This window comes from Crocodylus siamensis, chromosome 3, assembly GCF_052110815.1.
Source record: "Crocodylus siamensis isolate JL-2025a chromosome 3, ASM5211081v1, whole genome shotgun sequence".
Classification (NCBI taxonomy): Eukaryota; Metazoa; Chordata; order Crocodylia; family Crocodylidae; genus Crocodylus; species Crocodylus siamensis.
In genome coordinates, this window is record NC_143397.1 from 118,309,467 (window position 1) to 118,330,821 (window position 21,355).

The 21,355-nt window shown below is 44.3% G+C and overlaps 1 protein-coding gene across 1 annotated transcript in view; it reads left to right on the forward strand.

Annotated features, from left to right (window-relative positions):
• ELP2 (elongator acetyltransferase complex subunit 2) overlaps window positions 1-21,355 on the forward strand; it is an 88,329-nt gene that overhangs the window by 13,176 nt on the left and 53,798 nt on the right. The window contains exons 5-7 of the mRNA XM_090039094.1: window positions 400-477; window positions 9,533-9,597; window positions 21,205-21,271. Of these exons, the coding sequence (XP_089895220.1) occupies window positions 400-477; window positions 9,533-9,597; window positions 21,205-21,271 (210 nt within the window). The remainder of the gene's footprint in view (window positions 1-399; window positions 478-9,532; window positions 9,598-21,204; window positions 21,272-21,355) is intronic.

Genomic DNA, 21,355 nt, shown 5'->3' on the forward strand with positions numbered 1-21,355 from the left:
CCTGGCCTCCCACATTGGGTTTGGGGCCTGGCATTGCCTCTGTCTAGCCCTGCATGCTGGGTTTGGGCACCTGATCCAATACACAGGGCGCAGGGCTCCCCAGGGGTCTGGAATTGGGGCAATAAGGGAGTGATGTCACCACTTGTGTCACCAAATTTCTGGATGCCTGGGGAACCTGGTGGGCTGGATGACATGATGCTGTGGGCTGAATCTGACCTGTGGACTAGGGGTTGAGTGCCACTGGAGTAGCTAAAGGAGTTCCTCCTGCAAACAATAAAAATAATGGAGCTTTTGAAAATAAAAAGAACATTATTGTAATGGAAAGATTTAAGCAATGCAGATATAGGTGTGCTGCCATCTCTTCATACGGTGTTTAATTTCTCTGTTTTCATTTTTTAGCTAACTGCATTCAGACCTTGCAGTTTGGAAATGGATTTGTTATGGATGTCTGCTTATCCTTCTTGCCTGGCAGTGATGGTAAGTATGGCTGCATATCATGAACATTTAGTCTTTTGAGAGAAGCAAAATACTTTCACGTCATTTCAGACGCATGGTTTGAAAAACAGTGGAGTAATGTTTTTAATATAGCTAATTTTAGACATGTATATTATATAAATATATCTCTTATAAGAAGGTAGTTATCTGAGCATAACACTGTCTGAGTAAATAGTCAGAGATTTCTATAAAATGTTACCCAAAATAGGACAGCATTGGGTGGTTGTAATTCTTTCAACCTTGCTTTTTGAGATAGATAGATATAAAATACTAATAGATATCTGTGGTTACACTGTGAGGCAAAAAACAGTTACCTTTCAATAGTGTGGCATATAAATAAATATATATACATATAGATACTTAAACCTACAGTATAAATAGTGAGTGCTCTACAAAAAACAGGTGAGAGAGAAGTTTCTTGTGAAGGGAGGAACCATACTTTTAGGATGCTAAAGTAATTGTCTAAGAGTTGTGTTTTTTAAGACTAGAAAGACCATTTGAATTGTTTAACCTCCTGAATAACACAGGTAGTAAAACTTCCTGTGTCAAGATCTGTTTTTAACTGTATCCTGTTATTTATCAGGATAACTCCTGGAAGTCTCCTTAGCTAGGAGCTTTACAAATGGAGAGTGTAGCAGGTTGGCACCCTAGGGGTGGCCATAAACCCCTGGAGGCCCCCCAAAATTCTGTTTCTGCCTAGTCACTCTGGGAACAGTCTCTCTTTTGCTCGCCCACTGCACGTTGATGTATTTTATGGTTCTAAAAGGAAGCCTGCCCCAGGGCTTCCCAGACCTGGTCTTGTTCTAATGACCACCTGGTAGCTGTAGTCCTTTGCCTTATGGGCTAATTGCATGGCTCCATGCCCTCCCTACACCATGCCCCATACCTCATAGATGGCATCATAGTGGACATTTTTTTTGTCACATGCCTACAATCATGCAGCCCTCCTCTGAGCCCTCAGACCTTTGGTCTGTCATACAGCCCCCTTGTGGGCCCTCAGGTCTCTCAGCCAGCCCCTTTCCAGTCTCACTCTTGACCTCTGTCTGTCCTACCAGACCATTTGGTCTCTCACATGGATGTGGATAATCTTGAGAGGGTCCAAAGGAGGGCTACTTGTATAGTTAGGGGCCTACAGGTAAGGTCCTATAAGGAGAGATTGAGGGATCTGGATCTCTTCAGCCTCTGCAAGAAAAGGCTGAGAGGTGATCTTGTGGTCATCTACAAAATCATTGGGTGGGGGACAGCAAGGAATAGGAGATACTCTGTTTACCAAGGCGCCCCTTGGGGTAACTAGAAACAATGACCACAAGCTGACAGAGAACAGATTTAGATGGTGAGGGTTACCAGAGTCTGGAATGGGCTTCCAAGGCAGGTGGTGTTTTCCCCTACCTTGGGGGTATTTAAGAAGAGAGTGGACCAGCACCTGGCTGGGGTTGTCTAACTCCAGTGCTCTTTCTTGCCCAGGGCAGAGGGTTGGACTTGATGGTCTACTGAGGTCCCTTTCAACCCTAAATGTCACTGGGCGGCTGGACCCTTCCAGTTCCACTGCCCTATTCCCGGCCCCTGCCAGGCCACTGGACCATCTGGTCCTGCTCTTGTTATTATTTTGGGGTGTGTTCCCTTAGCCTTTCCCCCCTAAGGTGTAACCCGCAAGGCAGTAGAAACTAGGGTTTTAGGGCAGAAACTAGGGTTTTAGGGCACCCCAGACTCGCCCTTTGGGGTTTGGCCCTGGTGGCACTTTCTAGGGGCTGCTCTGCCATGAGCAGTCACACCACTGTGACTCCAAACCCCAGTAGGGTACAGTTCTTGGTTATACCCAGGATTAGCTTAAGCCCTGATCTCCATCCGCAGAGCCATGCTGTCCCAGGCCAACGATTCTAGCTACAAGCTCCTCGGCCCCTTGCTGATGTCACTGTTCTGGGCTCCCTTGGCCCAAGGTCTCTCTTTCTAAGCCCTGATCTTACTTGCTCTCATATGGCCCCCTTCTGGTCTCAGCTCTCTTTCCTCTAGGTTACCTCTGGCCCTGGCTTTTTTACCTCTGGGCCCTCTGGTCTCAGCACTGTCTCAGACCCCCCTCTACATCTGATGGGTCTGTCACAGTTGTCCTCATTTTGGGCTTTAGATTCTCTGACCCCTTCCTCTCTGGCAGTGGCCCCACCTGGACCTTTGGCTTGTCCCAAGACCTGGCCCCACCTGGGTCAGATGACTCCCAGCCACTCCAAGTGCCCTGCCACAGTGAGTAAGAGAGTGCCTGTCCCAAATCTTAGTATATAAGTCAATAAGAAAGACTAAAGAGTGCAGAAGGAAGATATAATGAAAAGGGTAGTCTTTCTGTATTGTAAAAGGTCAGTGTTTGTGTGGGAGGGGTGAATTTTTGTGTGGGATTTTGTTGGGATGGAATAAAGCAGAGACAAAGGAAGGGTCTGTTTCAGGGAGTGGAAGACAAGGAAATAGAAGGGGAGAAGAAGGTGGCAAGGGAGATAGAAATACTTTAACAAGATGTGTATATTTAGAGGGGAAAGCACATTGAGGAAAAAAGGATGGGAAGGTAGTTGGATCCAGTAGCTGAATCTTCTCGAGGGAGAAGACTGGATAAAGGCACACCTTAAAGACTAACTGAATCATAACATAAGTTGCCTACCTTTCCTTCTGCCTGACTTCAGACTAACAGAGCTAACTACCTCTCTCTGCATCTTCAGGGAGGGAGATGATGGGAGAGTGAAAATTGTACAGAGCAGTTGGGCACCGGTGCTTGATTCTGCTTCTGCTACTGAACCTTTTGATGGTCATCTTTCTTAAGTGTTGCTATCAAAAGCTCATATGACTAGGAGGGTAGTGAGTCTGTAAGTATAGGTACAATTGCCCAGAAAGTTGTCTAACATCTCTTCCAACTATGTGGTCAATTCAGTAGATGTTGCTTGTCTCTCCAAGTGTTTATGGATGAAGACATTCTTTAATAGGAAATAAAAAATGAAGGTGACAAACATCTTGGATTTGAGGAAGTTGCTTTTTTATAGCAGATGAACTAGTTGGCCTGTAACGAATTCATCTAATTCCTTAGCTGAACTATTCCAGGCTGCCCACGGACCATAAATAAAAGAACTGTACTGGAGCATATTTGTGCAAACACTGAATGAAAAATTGATTGGAAGGTGGCAACCCAGCAGGCCCTGTTGTGCAAGCTGTACGTAGCACAGTTAAGATATACCATAAAATCTTTAAAAACGCAAGTATAGATGTATTCAAGTCTAACGCAGTTTTTTACTGTAATGCCTTCAGAGGAGCCAAAGGTATTCTTTACATGTTTGATGCATTCAAATTTTCTAGAATGTACTAAAATGCATTGTTCAGTTCAGGAATACTGATGTTTTCTTCCAGGAATATGTGTGATTATCAGAAGCAATCTATTCATATTCTGAATAACTAATTCAGTTGGCAATTTTACTGTAAACTGCATGAGTAAATAGTTGTTGACTTAAAGCTTATGAGGGTGGAAGGTAAAATACATTATTTTTACCCTATCGTCAGAATTATACTTAAAAATATAGGGCCTATACTGCATATTAATTAGGAGAACTGCCTCTACTTAAAATTCAGGCTGTGAAACGGTAGATTAGTTTTGTTTGTTATGCTGTTGTACCCATTAGAATTTTTCTTTGTAGTACCCTAGAGAACTGTATCAATTTAGCACTGGAGGCATGTTGCATATGTAAACGAGAAATGATGATTGAAGATTTTTTTAAGTTGCAAACCTCAGGATTTAAAAATAAATCCAAACATGAAATTATGTGTAAGGCTTGAATTTTTTAATTTTAAATACTTGAATATTTAATATCTTGTTCTTAGAGAATCTCTATCATTTAAGGCAGATTAAAATGGCACTTAAGGCAAGGAAGTCCTGTGGTTATATCGGGATAATATATCCCCTCAATTTAAAGAACCTCCTCAAACTAAAGAAGGAGTTTTCAAGTCAATGTGTTAAATGAGGTGTCTGTTTTTAAAATAGACCCTTTTGGACACTTTTGGGTAAGTTGGACCTTCTTTTAAATAATAACTCCTCTACTCAATTCTGGCTATACCAACATTATATAACATTATACCAACATATAATCGTGCTAATATATATGTATTAAGGTTTTTGAACCTGGTTATAAATGGTCTGGCCTACATTATGAAGATTGTCAAGAAATAATTTAGATTTTGAACCATAAAAATATAATTAAAAAAATTCTAGTCATGTAGCTGGCTGAGGAAAAACTTGAACCAAGTGTAATGAGATTTGTGCTATCAACCTGAATCTTAAATAGCTCTGAGGCTTGAACTGCTCCTTTTATATAAGTAGGTTAACTTGGAAATGGAAGCTTCACTGAAAGTTTTTCTGCTGATCATCTTGTCAGCTAATATGACAGTTTAATGTAGCGGTGTTCATGGAACCATGTCATCTGGCCTGCGGGGCTCCGCGTCGGTCTGCAAATTTAGTGGTGGGGGCGGGATGGCAATTAATGCTGCCAGTGCTCTTGCACCATCAATTTTCAAGTCCAGCTGGCCAGATGAAATGCCCTGGTCCTTGGGGCCAAAAGTCTGAGTACCACTGATCTAATAGAAGGATAAAGGACTTAATAATTTAGTAAAACAATATCTTTGATAAATGACTATGGCGTCATTCTGGAGTCTCTAACGCTCTGTTAACAATTGCATTAAAAATACAACTTTTCTGATTTACGGAATATTATAGACTACCCCTTCCAAACATGCAAGACTTCCTCTTTGAAGAAAGATGAGATGAAGTTGAAAAAGTTAAGTTGAAAGCAAGCAGGCAATAGCATGAGTTAGGGGCATTTGAAAATTACCCCTTTTTTGTTTTTTCTGTAGCATATAACTTTGTTTTGAATCCTTCAGGAAGAAAGCTCTCTGAAACTTAAGAGACAAAACCAAATTTATAGATAACCTGCATCTTTAATATTGAAATTATTTTAAAAGTTTCATGGTGTCAGTTCTGCATGAACTTTTTCCATGACTTCTGTATGACGTGAGGTGATGGAGAATTCATAGTGAACCACTATTTGCATAGTGAGTCCTCAGAGGAGAGTCAAAAGAACACTTAAAAAAAAAAAAAAAAGGCTACAGAAGAATCAGACATGTAATTTAGCACTTCATTAGTTGACTTGTAATCAAGGAATTGCTCTGGGATTTGTCTTCTGGATCTTGAGAAATTTGCAGAAGGAAGTTTTTCTCTGGCAGAATTCATGAAGTTTGCAGAATTCCTCTCCTAAAGTACATATGGTAGGACTGCCATCCTAAAGGCTTCGATAAACCGTCTTGCGAGGTTTTGTCAAACCCTTTTGCTGCCTCATGCAAATATAAGAACTGATAATGGATAAGTCCCAAGTTCAAATACCTCAGCCCATTCTTCAGCTGTCAATTATTTGTAATGGAAACCATGTGTGTGCCCAAGAAGCTCTTGCTGGGATGGCTTACTTTGAAATCCTTTCGTTTTAATTTGACTAGTTAAAAGTAAACCTTCCTGGATAAGTCTTGGAATCTGGAAGTGAGCAGCCATGGAAAAGCTTTGCAGAGCTACTTATTCCAACTCAACTGTGTTTCTCTGTCAGATTATCCATAGCAAGTATTTTATTTCTCAGACATGGTTATTTTCTTTTCATCAGGAATACATCTTTAAATGGTCTAAACATTTCATGAGAATCTCTTACTTTTTCAGCTGTTTTTACCTTTTCATTCACTGTATGTTCATTTATTTGCTGTATTCTAGTGCATTAGAGACACCTGGTGGTTTTGCCACTATCATCATTATTCTTACAATTTTGCTTTTAATTGTGTAGGGGTGTGCGTGCGTGCATGTATTCTAGTTACCTTACTAGTTGTGGAAAGAATTTAGTAAGTTATAACTCCCAGGGTTGTTTCTGTAGGTATGTTTTCTACCTTCTAGCCTGTTTGTGTGGTAGTTGATTTTTCTGAAGGACTGAATATTTTGCTAGTGTGTCAGGACTCTCTTTGATGAATAGCATCCTGGCCTGCTGCTGACTTGTTCTTCCTGAACTCATTGGTGACTTCCTTTAATAACTCAGCCCTTGAAAGTGCTTCATCTTCATTATTTGAAAAAAAATAAAGTAGAACTCATTTTATCTCCTCACAGTCCTTTGTGGTTAGGGATGTTAAAGAGGAATTGTTTTTCTACTTTATAGCCTTGCTGTCTTCAGTCATGATTGAATTTAAAGCTTATTGGTTCAGCAATTGCACGGATTCTTTTTGTAGCCTTCTTGCATAGAGTCCTAGAGTCTCAGTTTCCTTGCATATTGTGTTCTGTAATTTAGGTTCCTTTTAGCTGAGCTAGGGTTAAATTTCCATTTTCTGGTGCTGGTTTAGTTTGAATACAATCTTTTAAACTTTCTGTTTAGTCTCATTGGTTTACTACTTGCAATTTGAGTCTTTTGTTTAGGATATTAGGCTTTAAACTTGTAGATGAGGAGATGAAGAAAGAAGAAAGGCTATATCCTATTTCACTTATGCAATGGCATAAATTGGCTGGGATGATCTAGCTGGGAATGGTCCTGCTTTGAGCATAGAATAGGACTAGATGATGTCCTGAGGTCCCTTTCAACCCTAATTTTCTGTGATTCTTTGATAAATGCCATTTTTGGCAGTTAGGCACATTTTGCAATGCTGTTTCTGGTGCAGCATGGATTCACAAGCATCCAGCTAGCTATTGCGTATGCTCAGTAAGGCTGAGTAGGTACATGGTGCCTGGAAGTCCTGAAATTGTAGCTTGGCAAATCCTCCTACCTTGCATGTGAGATGCCTGAGAGGAGGAGGAAGGTGGTCCTCCCACGTTTTGGTCAAGGGCCATGCGACATTTGGACATCCAGGGGCCACATGCTGCACTGACCTATGGGTTGTCTGGGTTTGCTTGTCCTCCTGCAGTGTGGGCAGCCTAGCTCCTCTCTGCCATGCTTACAACATGGGCAGCATGACGCCCTCCTGCCACACTGCCCTCAGGAGCAGGGAGCTGGAAACCGAAGCTGGAGGAGGGAGGGGGAACCTGAAGACCCCAGCCATTGCAGCAGCAGCAGCAGCAGAAGCAGGGGGAAGTGGTGGCCAGGCAGGACCTCAAAGGCCATATGTCAAACCCTTGTGGACTGCATGCAGCTTGTGCTTCTCAAGTTGGACAGCCCCGTTTTAGCTCAATAGCCTAGTGCAGTGGTGGGCAGTTTTTGACGGTGCCACAAGATAAACCCTGCCCCCTGGATGCTGCTCTGATCCCTTCCCATCAGAGGTATATCTAAATAGTTGTACCCTGGGGCACTGGAATGGAGGCAGTGTGCCTTGAGCCCCCTACCCACGCAGAGCAGAGTGGGGGCAGAATGCTGCTTCAAGAGACGTTTCACTGCCCTGTAGCTACTGTAGTTTTGTATAGCAAATGAAGATCCAAAATCCTGAATTTAGCAGCTGCATGGCAAGGGAGGGGATAACCTTGTCCTTGACAGTGACACCTGATATTACGTCTTCCAGCAATGTCCTTCCCCCACTCTGCTTCATGCAGCTGCAGGCTCAAGCGTCCCTGCTTTTGGTCCAGTACCACCCTTTACCGAGTGCCTAGAGCTCCTGTGCCCCACACAGCAACTGAACATGCCAGGTTAGGATACTTGCTCAGGAAAATGTGGGAGATCCAGGTTCTAGGCCAGGGTGGCAAAGTCTAGTCGGGCTGGATCCAACTCGCGTTGGACTTTATTTCCCAGCAGCCCATGTCATTGCAGCTGGTTCCCATGGAGCAGTAGGACATGACAGCATGGAGCTAGGGTTTACATGGAGCCAGCAGCTCTGATGGGTAATGCAGCTGGGCAGGTAGCTGCTCCAGGGCTGGGATCTTGCAGCAGTGACAGTGTGGTCCAGAGCTGCTGGCAGATAGTGGATTGTTGCTTTGCCCCATTTCCAGACCATGCTGTCACCTCTGCAAAATCCCAGACACGGCCATGGAGCAGCTCCCTGCACCTGCCAGCACTGCTAGGTCCTGTCTCCATGGAAACTCTGGCCCTTTCTTCCATTTTGCCCACTCCAGTTCTAGGCCCTCTTAACCCAGTGCAGGTTTAACATACCTTTCTCGCTCCTGAGCACAGTGTCCTAATCAGTCCATTGGTTAGGTATTATCCAGTCCCCTCTCCAGCCTTGGTTTTGATGCTGGTTCCCTGGGTAACCAAGTGAGGGAGAAGAGGAAGAGATCAAGCTAGATTTGTATCTCAGCAAGGTGGATGGTGCTTTGGAAGGGAGTTGTAGTCTGGACCTTTGGCCCCAATGGCGTACAAACTTTCTCAAAGCTCCTCATCTATTTTATCCAGTGTCTCAAATGCAGAAGACAGTTTCAGAATTGCAAACTCTCCTTAAGTACTAAAACTGGCACTTCTGGCTGGGTAACTGCAGTTTAGGCAAGTGAAATGATATCTCTAAATGTCTATAAGCCTTAGGAGCACCAGTACCTGGACTTAGGGATACACTGGAGACCCAGTTAAGTATGTGCACCCTTCAGCCTTCAGATATTTGTAATGGAAAGCATTTGTGTCTTAACAACAATTTCTGTTTCACGTGCTTAACTTGAAAATTATTTTATGGAAATCACTCGTTTTAAATAAGCTGCATAAAGCAGGGGTGGGCAAAATGCGGCCTGGTGGCCGGATGCGGCCTGCCAGGCCATTCTATCCAGCCTGCGGGACCCCTAAAAAATTTAGAAAATTAATATTAATCTGCCCTAGGCTTCCTGTCATGTGGCCCTTGATGGATTGCTGAAACTCAGTAAGTGGCCCCCTGCCCAAAATAATTGCCTGCCCCTGGCGTAAGGTATCTGAGTTAGAAAATAGTACAAAATTTCTGAAAGTGGACAACATATATACTCTATTTTTGTCATATTAACTGTTTTATGCTCCTTTTTCTTTTGGCTGAAGACCTCAGAATAATAAATTTTGCTACTTTAGCTGCAAAGATAGTTTCTAATAATTGTTCTTTTTTTTTTTTTTCTTTTTCCTCCTAGTACCAGTCTTAGCTTGTGGTGGTGATGACTGCAAAATTAATTTGTATGTACAACAGAATGGACAGGTAATTATTACTTTTGTCTCTTGTCTAGAATTAAATTAATTCTCGTTCTCTCTCTCCCTCCCCCACTCTATTCTCTTTGTTGCTATTTTTTTCAACAACTTCTGTAACTGTTTTCTTTCCTGAAATAGCTTTCGCATAAAACTAACCGTATTTCTATTTTGTTCAGTCTTTTCTCAGGTATTTATGAAACATACATACATGATGCTGATGTCAGATTCTATACATCTGGGAGTTTTTCATATTTCACTCTGAAAAGAAAACTTCCCTGTGAAATGGGTTAATTGAACATCCCTTTCCTTTAAGGGCTAAGCATATAGGTAGCAGATCACTTGGCAAATCTGTAAATGCTTCTCATACATTTGATTTAAATTATTACAGTTTTCTAGAATTCATTTCCTGTGTAGTGTGTCTTCCTGAATGAACCTTTGAGGTACTTGACATATACATCCCAGGTCTTCTGTAACAAATGAAGCATTTAGCCTTTCCTTTTAGTGAACTACATATTATTCCAAAGGCAAAGTGACATGGCTGGGTGCCCAGTGTAGCAGTGTCTGGTTATTGCTGCATGATCGTAATCGTGCAACAAAAACTGGGTTTTTGTCTTCTTACAGGGTGGAGGGATGTGTGTATATGTAAATGCTATTCAGCCACCCTTTGAAAACTGCACTCCAACTTTTGTAAGGAATCTTCCAGTTTGCATCTTTGAATTCAGTGTCTGCAGAGCAGGAAAAAGAACGCTTGGGATTTGAAACCAGTGATAAAACCTTGAAGCAGGTGACTGTGATAGAGCAGCATGCAGAAAGCTTAGAGCATGCTTATGTGAATTCAGGACTCTTAAAAATTGGTTCTAGTTTGAGGCTGTAATAGGGAGCCTGAGGCCTCCCTGGTGCTTTAAGGGGAAAGCAGCCACAGAGTTCCTTGAGTGGAGGGAACCGCTGCCTTGATGAAATGGCTGCAGGGGGATGGGAAGCAAGGGCTTGGAGACTTGCTTGGGCAGCAGGGGCACTACTGCAGCAGGTAGACCATTAGAAGAAACAGAAGCAGCTATGCCAGGGCTAGCAAGCCACCTGACTGGAAGAAGGCAGGGCTTGAGAGATGCATAAGCCCAGGCCCTGAGCCAGACCGGTCATTCTGACGCTGCAGGCTACAGGGTAAAGAGCTCTGCAGGGAGACAGCTGTAGTTGAACAACTGGCTGGGATCCTGTTCTACCTGGAAGCTGCAAGTAAGAAACTGCGGTTATGTAGCCAGGGTCTTAGAGTTTGGTTATAGCTGGTGCGCGTATGTTTCTGTTTAAGTTTATACTGGAGGAGCAAGTTGTGGCTATGGGGGAGGTCTGGAGGTCATGGAAGGTTGCCTGCTAGGGCGCTTTGCATTTGGCATCCTAGCCTGAGTTAAGGACTAGAGGGCTAAGGGCTGGAGAGGCAAGCAGCCTGGCTTGGAATCAAGGACCAGAGGGCTGGGGCTCAGGACAGCAGACAGGCTGAAAAGGCCAAGACCTTAGAACTACACAGGCAGTAGAGGCGGCCTGAGGCTGGGAGGGCTAAGGGTCAGAGCCCAAACGGGGCAATCGGGTTCAGAGCAAAGAGGCAAGGGCCAGGGGCTGAGAGCCCAGGCTGAGTGAGATGGGCCAAGGGTCAGACAAGTCTGAGACTTGGAAGCTGGGCCAGAGAAAGTGGGCCTAGGCTGACAGTCTACAGCAAAGAGTAACCAGTGGGCTAAAGCTAAGAGGACTGGTGCATGAATATGCAGTGATATCTGTGAGGCATAGGTGTGACTATGGGGGCAGCTGAAGGTCCCGAATAAACCATACAGCATCAGGTGTCCTGGGGGCACAGATGGGCCAGGAAGATCTACTTAGCAAGAGGGGGTAGGTTGGGACCAGCAGGGTCTGAGATGGACCTGCTGGACACAGAACTGAAGAAGGCTCACTGTGGGACTTTTGGACAGCCTTCTTTTCTGTAATAAAATGTATTCAAATAAAGCCTGGCAGATGGGAGAAAAGGGAGAGTACTTAGATAGCCAGGGTGGGGCAGGAATTGTGTGGCCACTAGGGGACATCATGGCCATGCTTCAGGCTGTGTTCCTGTTACTTGGGCGCTTAAGGAGCTCTGTTTCTAGGCTGCTTGCAGACTTAAAAAACCCCCCAAAACCCCCATGCTTTACCAGAAAAAGCAGTGCGTTATGGTGACCTGGCTCCGCAGCATCTGTATAGATCAGGTGCTTCAGCAGAGCTTTTTGGAGCTTTTAGCTAAAGCTGATTCAATCAGCTATAGATAAAAGTGCCAAAAAACCTACCTAAAGCACCCGATCTATGCAAATGTTAAGTGAGCTGGGTCCATCTAATGTGCTGCCTCTTCTGGTCATGTGCTGGGCTCAGTGTGGGAGTGCTCTGAGTTAAAAGCAAAGTGCTGCTTTTCTTTAATGTCTGTGAGCAGCCCTACTCATACACAATTTTGGGGTGACTTGAAAGCATTTCTGTCATTTAATTGCAAAGTGAAGGGGATTAAAATAAGTCCTAAGATGTGGTCATTCTTCCTGCAGGAGTTCCAGAGGCAGAAATTGTGCTTTCTGTGTTCAGTGTCATGCTTGCTTTTCTGCTGGTAATGGAACAGTTTTCCAGAGGAATTTTGCTTTAATCTTCCTTCTGCCTAACAGGAAACCTGAACATTAAGTGGGTTATAAATGCCGTGGGGCTTCATCTCTAGCTAGATCAAACTTGCAAGCTTCTTTTGAAGTTTTAAAATAATTTATCTGAGTGTGCCAGCACCTTAAATATGCTCATATGCAAAAAAAACTCCATCATTCAGGGAGGTGTTTCCTAATTATATTTTTAGAGCCCAAAGGGCATTCTCCATGTATGGACTTGTGCTGCAAATCACTGCTGGTTTTCTTTTTGGGGTGGAGGTAGGGGGATGGGGGGTCATGGGAGTCTTGTTTTGGCAACACATACTAAAACTTTCTCTGTTACTTTTATTATTGGGCCAATAAATAGGGGGCCAGTAGGCTTGGAAGGAGCTTGGCATATGGCAAGAGCAGCTGCATTGTGTCTCTTAGTACCATTCATTTCTTTCAGTTGTGGGGAATGCTTTTTCACTCTGTGTGAGGCTGGTGTGCACTGCATGTAGGTTGGACCTAGCACCATGGCTGCTCCATGCAGAACAAGGGGTCAGTCACAATGCACTTCAGTAACCCACATCTGGCCCACAGCCCTAGAAGAGTTTAACACCCTTGCTGTAGGGGAATCCTCCTTGCTTTTGTAATTGCAGCATTAGTGTGGGCTCCTTCCATTCATTAACTTTTTGCTTGTTTTGGTATTTCTGCTGTTTTCTTGGTCAGGGTATATATTATTGGAAAGAAATAATATGCCTCATCCTGGCCCTTTCAGTTGAACTTGGTATGAGAGAATTATCAGATTTTTGACCATAGCCTCAAATTCATGGCCTAGTAAAGACACTTCCGCCTCTTCATTCAACAGAGACATTTTAGATTTGAACCCATTTATCTCAGGTTCACTGAATAAAAAGAAACTCAAGAAGAATGGAGTGTAGGTTAGCAAGGGAAAGTTCAGTTGAAATCCTAGGAGGGCATTTGTGTCATACTTTAAGAAGGAATGAAAGCTCTTTGGCTTCAGATGCCTTTCAGTAGTTGAATCAGACTGTTCATTGGGATAGACTCTTTGAACTTTAAGACTTATTCCTAAAAGCAGCTAGGTTTTTAAAATTGAGAGGGCAGACTTCAAATCCTTGAAGATCCCATCCCAAGAATGAAAGGGTATAGAGAGAACTGTCTTTTACTTTCTTGAATCCTTGAAAAGTGTTGATTTAGAATGATTGCTCCCAGGGAAGAAAATGTCTTTCATTGAGCTCTTTCTGCATCAAAGCTGCAGTAGTAAGGCCTCCAAAGGGAAGCTGAAGAAAAGCAGAATATCTAAAAAGAAGTTTCAGCATTTCCATGAGGCTCTTGTTAATCAAAAAAGATCCAGACTATCAGCACACAAAAATGAATGTGAGATTGGAGGAATGTTTGAATAAAGTGCTGGGGGAAAGCCAGTGAGGTAGCTGATTATATTTTTGAAGTTCATATGGCATTTAGCATTCTGAAGGTACTTTGTCAGAGTCACAAATAAGAAGCTATTAAAGAAGCTTTGGGTAGACATGGGGTCTTGAGTCAGAAACAGGTGATGGAAAGCAAAGATAAGGGTTAGTCATTTTTCATTGTGACAGAAGTTAACAGCAGAGTGCCTTAAGGTTTTGGCTTTTACTGTATTAATGATGTGGAAAAGAGGGTGAGTAGTGAGGTAGCAAAATTTGCTGGCAGCTTTAAGTTGGTCAGGACAAAGGGAGGCCCATTAGGAACTTCTGAGGTACTTAAACCTGGTAAATGGGCAGCACAGTGGCAAATGTGGTTCAGTCTTGATGCGTGAAAAGTAACATGCATTAGAGGGAAACAAATCAAAATACACATGCACCGCGGAGTTCTAAATTTAGCTGCCTCGGCTCAAAAAAGGTACCCGGGCATCGCTATAGACAGCTCAGTGAAAATTTGCTCGGTGCTCATCTGCAGTAAAAGATAAGTTTAGGATATATAAGTAATGGGATGGAGAATAATATTGAAAACACAGTGGCTTGTGTGCATGGTCTCATCTAGAATATTATGTGCAGTATTGGTCAACATTTTAAAACAAGTATTGCAGAACTGGAAGGGGTTTAGTGAAAGGTGACAAGAATGAACCTTTGGCAAAGCTTTTTCTCTGAAGGGAGATTGAAAGCATTGACATGGTTTATCTTAAAAAGGATTAGATGGGTATGACAGGTGATGGATCACATTAGATCTGTGATTCTTACACTTTTTAGATTCAGGGCACCCCTCCAGTTGTGAGTTGAGTGGTACCCCTTTTCAAAAACCAATTTATTACAGTGCCTTGCAGGGGGGCTGGGTAGTGGGGGCAGTGTAGAATGACCAGGCAGGGCCTGAGTCTGAGTATGTGCTTATCTCACCACTACATCAGGGGAGTACATCAAGTGCTCAGCAAGCAACTGTTTATTTACCAGGGCACCCTTGGGGAAAACCAGGAGTAATGGCCACAAACTCCTGGAAGACCTCTTAAGGCTTAACACTAGGAAAAACTTCTTCACAGTTAGGGAGTCCAGACTGTGGAATAAGTTCCCTCCAGAGGTGGTGCAATCATCTACCCTGGAAATCTTCAAGAGGAGACTGGGTGGTCACCTTGTTGCGGTCGCCTGACCCCAGCTGTCTTTCCTCTAGTGCAGGGGGCCTGGAACCAATGATCTTGCGGTCCCTTCCAGCCCCTTACTACTGATGCATCTATGAATAGTTTCATAGTTGTTAGGGGATGTCTCTTCACGTCTGGCTTATCTACTCACACCTTCTGGCACCCCTTAAAGGATCTTGCAGCATCCCTGGGTGCACTGGCGCTTTGGTTGAGAGTCACTGCTCTAGATATACCAGGTTCACTTGGTCTCCCTCTAAAGCTTCCACTTTTGCCAGTATTGTAGATAGGATACAGGCAGAGCTGACCCGAGTAGGGTGTGGGGCCCGGGGCAAAACCATGCGGGGCCCTGCTCCCACTCCGATCCCATGGGCCCCAGACCTGAAGAAGCGTTGGGGGCGGGGGGGAGGGTAGTGAGCAGATGGATGCAGAGCTGCTGCTCCACTTGGCTCTGTGGGCCTCCCAAAGTGTGGGGTCCAGGGCGCTTGCCCTGATTTACCCCCTCACCCCACCGACCCCTAGGGAGAGCCCTGGATACAGGGCTAGGTGGACCATTGATCTGAGTAGTATGTCACTTACTTTGTTCTTAAGGAAGATTAGGAACTTATTTTTTCCCTGTTGCGTAACACAAGAATCTCCATCCTTAAATCTTTTTAAGAGCAGGTTAGAGAAATGCCTGACTGGGTTGGTTTGACCAGAGATGATCTACCTTGAACAGGGGAGATGGACTAGGTGACCTCCTGATGTCCCTTTCAAACCATGATTCTGTGTTAAGAGCAAGGGGACATTCATCTGTTTACAAGGTGACCTGCAGTAACCTGTGGCAGAAAGCCATCTTGGTTTCTCCCCAAAATCTCTGCCCTGTGACAATGTGATAAAATCTCTGTGCTGTGACCATTTGAGTAGGGTGGGCTCAGCAGAGGAGACCACACCCTTACCCTGTCTCTTTAGGTAACCTGAGCTGGCTGCATTCCTGAGGGAGGGGGGAAACCTGCTCCCTCTGCCTATGAGACTGGTATCTGGGTGAGGGGCATCTACCTGGTGGGCTGGAATCTGCCTGGTAACAGGTGATGTATTTCAAATTGGTTGGCTGACAGCCAACCGGGGCTGGCCTCCACTGGACCAGGTGAATGAGGTCACAGGGGCTATATAAGTTAGGGCCGGCGAGGAGGCGGTCTCTTCGGCCATGAGGTGAGGCAGCAGCCATTCGGTGGACACAGAGAAGCTTTACCATCTAAAATTGGCTCTCTCCCCCAAACTCACGAGCTAGAAACCGCCTGCCTCCAGAGAGGAAACTTCACCTGCCTCTGGAAGATGCTTGTGAGTAAGCTACTCAAGATCTGATTAGATATCTAGCTGGCAGTAACTCGGAAGTGTGATCAAAAGGCTGCCTCAGCCAGACTGTTTGCTCTTTAGGATTTCTAGGATATTGCTTAAACTTGTACCCTAGTTTCACCCTACCCCTGTAATCAGTAAAGTCTTCCTTTGTGACCGGTGTGGGAAACTTATTGAGGGGTGGGTCTAAATTATGTCTAAGAGACCCCTTAGGTCTGCGGACTAAGGGAGACTGTACTTTTTGCCCCTGGACTTGGGGAAGTGCCCCAAGTGCCTGTACTGGGTCGAGTAGCACTACAGAAGAAAAAGACTCGGGGGTCATCATTGACCACAAGATGAACATGAGCCTCCAATGCGATGCTGCGGCTAGTAAAGCGACCAAAATGCTGGCATGCATCCATAGATGCTTCTCGAGCAAATCCCGGGACGTCATTCTCCCCTTGTACTCGGCCTTAGTGAGGCCGCAGCTGTAGTACTGCGTCCAGTTTTGGGCTCCACAATTCAAAAAGGATGTGGAGAAGCTTGAGAGAGTCCAGAGGAGAGCCACGCGCATGATCAGAGGTCAGGAAAACAGATCTTACGATGACAGGCTGAGAGCCATGGGACTCTTTAGCCTGGAAAAGCGCAGGCTCAGGGGTGATCTGATGGCCACCTACAAGTTTATCAGGGGTGACCACCAGGATCTGGGGGAACGTCTGTTCACCAGAGCGCCCCATGGGATGACGAGGTCGAACGGTCACAAACTCCTGCAAGACTGTTTCAGGCTGGACATAAGGAAGAATTTCTTTACTGTCCGAGCCCCCAAGGTCTGGAACAGTCTGCCAGCGGAGGTGGTTTAAGCCGCCTACATTGAACACCTTCAAGAGTAAATTGGATGCTTATCTTGCTGGGATCCTATGACCCCAGCTGACTTCCTGCCCTTTGGGCAGGGGGCTGGACTCGATGATCTCCCGAGTTCCCTTCCAGCCCTAATGTCTATGAAATCTATGAGTACCCGTAGGACACTAGGCCTGTGTTTCCCCAAGGACACAGGGCTGGGAGTGAGTCCATTCTTGGGGTGGTGGCGGCGACGTTACCCCCAGGCTAACGTACGTGCTCCAGGAAGGGGTCGGGCCAGACATAAGGTGCCCCGGGGAGGCTCAATGCAGGAGCGCCCCCTACTGGCCCGCCACATAACCTACCTGTGATGATTTCTCTGTGCTGCAAAGGCACACTTTGTCTCCTTTCAGGAGGACCGCGACTGCTATCTGATCATCATTGGCTCCAGACCAGAATGCGGGTCCCTGCTGCCATTTCCTGAACAAAGCATAGTCTTTAGAACTGGGCAGGTCACATTCCTGAGGACAAATAATATCTGTTTGCAGTTGCCTGCGGGTTATTTCAATTGCATCCGATGTTTCCTTTCCTAAGCAGGCTTCTTACATTTACTGAGGCTATAAAAATTCCTGTGAGTAAAGCTGTGCTGGAAGGGGAGGAAGGGGTGGTTTGTAATCTTTTCATTCTCCTTTCTTAATTTTTTGACACCCTCTTCCGTGCTCAAATGCATCATTTCTGTCAGTTTGTTGAGCTCTCTCTGGGGTAGTGTTCCCCCCCATCCAGGTGGTGCGTGCTTGGGGGACCTATTTCTCTTATGTAAGTAGGGGGGCACCCAGGGGTCTGACTTGCCTGGGATCTCACCTTTTCCTTTCTGGACCTCCTGTCAAAGTTACCTCTTTCTTCTGGGGTTCTTCCTGGTCACTTTTTGTGGGGGGTTAGGTTTTCCCATTCCCTCCCTTTATCTATCCTTTCCATTTCTGCAGCCAGATCTTTCTCCCCCTTCTTTTTTCTGAGGTCTTCAACCATCTTTCTTAAGGTTCTCACATTTTCTTGTGAATAGGTTAAGCTCTCCTTTTTGGAGGGGTTTTCCCTTTCTGTGTTGCTCACTTTCTGAAACCTTTTCTGTCCCCTTTTTGTTATTGCCAGGTGAGGTGTTGGAGGGGGATTGTAGTTTCTGCAGTTCTCCCTTTGTTTTGTTTTTTCCTTATATTAGCATAAGATTGGGGGCAGTCTTTGAAGACTTGCCTCTCTTCTTCACACAAATTGCACTGCCATTCCTGCTTACAGTTCTTGGCATCATGTCCTTTTTCCCTGTACATGGCACAGATTTTTGTTGTTCAGTATCCTTCCCAAAACTTCCTTTTTTTTTTTTAAAAAACATTTTTTTGTTCCAAGCCAAATCAGCCAAATCAAGTCCAAATCCAAGAGTCAGTCCAGGACCATAAGTGGCCCTACAACCAGCAAACATCCTCCACCCCCACCAAGGGCTTCAGATATTTCCAAACTCTTTTGGCAGGCATCCTATGTGCAGGCCCAAACCCAGAGTTTGGATGCCCCCAAGTTTTGCCTGCCCTCAGTCATATGGCTGCAGGAGCAAGCTAGGGAGGAACCTCCCATTTCCATAAAGTGGACTTTAAGCCCCAACACCCTGGCAGGTACTGAACCACACCAGAAGAAGAGTTATTCCTGACAACGCTTAGGTAAAATTGCCTTCATGGACCTAGATACATGGCGTTTCCCTCAAAACAATAGGTTAATGCAGCCCATATAAATAAGATGTATAGTTGTGCCCATTTACCAGACTCCCCCTCTCTGCTGACTCTCTTTCAAGGCATGGTGAGTCACAATATCTCATATATTTCGACTTCCTGTGCCTTTCTTTTGTATTTCCAATGATTCTTGTTTCTTCACTAGCCTTAAATGCCTGGCAAACATCACACAATAGAACCCTGAATAGTTTACCCAAAATCCCTGTGTTGCCCCGTCTCTCAGCCTGTTGCATATTATTAGTGTGGCTCTACCTTCCATGAGATGAAGCCGGATCAGGTTGTCCTGTGCCTCATCTGCATATACATTTTTGAAGGATCACAGAATTCATGACAAGAACACCTGGTTCAAGTCGTGACTGGGGGCTAATTAACACATGGCCTCTTGGCTGGGGAATCCCCGCTCTGCTGGTAGCTCCCACAGCAGTGGGACAGCTTCTGGGCAGGCCCTGACTGAGCTGGGAAGGAAAAGCTCCCCAGTCCTGGCACTAGTCAGTTCCCTGCTCCTGTGGGGAACTGGGAAGTGGGGTGGGGGTAGTGAGAGAGGGACCTGGTCCCCATACTGATTTGGCTCCTAGTGGAGGGAGCTAGGAGCTGAGCAGCACCAGGCCTGGGCCCCTGCTTGTGGCAGAGTGGGAGCAAATGTGCTCCTGGTCAGCATCTACACAAGCCCTACTGTGCAGTGTCTACTGCCCAGTTAGTTAGTTAGTATTTACAGGTACTAGCCAACTGTACAGTAGACTAATTTACTGCACAGTAGTTTATGAGCATGGTTACTTAGTGACGCTTTACTGCACAGTAGCTGAATTTACTGTGCAATAAAGCATCTCATGTACATATCCAGTTTGTACTACATATAAGTAGGTGTGAAAATGCTCCTCAAAAGCTTGTTTATGGAGTACCTGTTTTAAAACTTGCAACAGTTTCGATAAAAGGTAAAGTGCATCAATTCTGGATAAACTAAATACAGAGGTCTCTGGGTACTATATGCTAATTCCTACAGCCATGTTTAATTTCAAGGACAGTGTTTTCAAATTTGCTCCTCACTCCCATGTACTTGGGGATATCAGGGTCTGACACTAAAGAGATGGGAAGAGACTGCCAAAGGAGGAAGTTATGGGGGAAGCAGAGAGCACAGGGGATACATAACCTTCTCAAATTTATTTTCCCTGCTGTACAAGTGGGAGGGGGACAAACTCAAGGCAAACCTCCAATAATTAAAGATTGTATACCTGAAAAATTATAACACATTTCTATATTTTCCATATATATAATCTAATTATTGGAGGGTTGTCTTACCAGGGTCATTTTCTATTTGAGTAAATCCAGTATTTCATGCTCTTTTTTGTGGGGAGGAATCACTTGGGTGATAAAGGTATATTCAACAAGCTATGTCTATAGTCCTGGTGAGTGTATACTGAAAAGTAAGTACCCTGATTATGGCTTTTTTTTTGTAAGCCATATTCACGTTAAGACTTCCCAGAACATTCCAAGTAGGAAAGCTTTTTTGTCTTTTCAGTGATAATACCTTTTTATATATAGGGAACCATCCCTATAGTTAAAATTGTTCATTTTTAATACAGGTAAGCCAATAGTGTTAATTCAAAGGGCAAAGGTGACTTCAGGAATGGTGTAGAGTGTTTTGCCCAACCTTTGAGCCCTGTGGGCTGGATGAGTGGTGCAGGCTTGATCTACTGGCCAGACCTAGCCTGTGGGCCTGATCCAGAATGCCAGATTGGGCCTTGGCTCTTGCCTGGCCCTGTACGTTGGCTCAGGACCATGTCACATTGCATCTGTGGTTCTGGCACCACATTCATGTGGCGCACAGGGCTTGGAAATTTTGTGATGGGGGAGTAGTGGCAGCCAATTTTCTGGATTTGGGGAGTCCCATGGTCCAGAACTTGCCTGTGGGTCAGAGGTTGAGCAATACTGTAAAAGGGCAAGGCATTTTTTATTTGGATAAAACCAAGTGTATTATTTATGACTGTATGGATGTCTCACTTAACATTCCTGTTGAAGTTAAATGTAAGATTAAATCACCCAATGATAGTATTTGTAATATATTATGTTAAAGATTTGTTTTGAAAAGAATAAAAAATTGTTGGAGGACAAGTGATATCCCTGCCTCTTTCTACCACTTCCCTCTCCCTTCCCCACCCCACCCCAGTTTTTTACAGGACAATAGTTGAAGTACAAATTTATGTAGATACTATTATCTGCCAATGAATGATCTGCTTGTTGGCTCTGGTACTACCAAGAATTTTCAGTTTAACATATGAAGTCATGGTACCTGACAAAAAACCATACTTTTCAGAGGTACCTATCACCCTCTGTTTCAGCTAATGGAAGCCATAATTGGACATCACAATTAAATCAATGCCTAATTGTCTAAATATGATGTGATAGGATATTAAGGTTTAGATTTCTGTGATATAACGAGTTTTTTTTTTTTTACCTAGTTTCAGAAAATGATAATACTCCATGGCCATGAAGACTGGATAAGAGGCATTGAATGGACAGTCTGTGGTTAGTATTAAAGTCCATTAAATTATTTAATGGGGCAAATTACCAAAGATTAGAGGAAAGAAACTATATTTTTGCATATCTGTT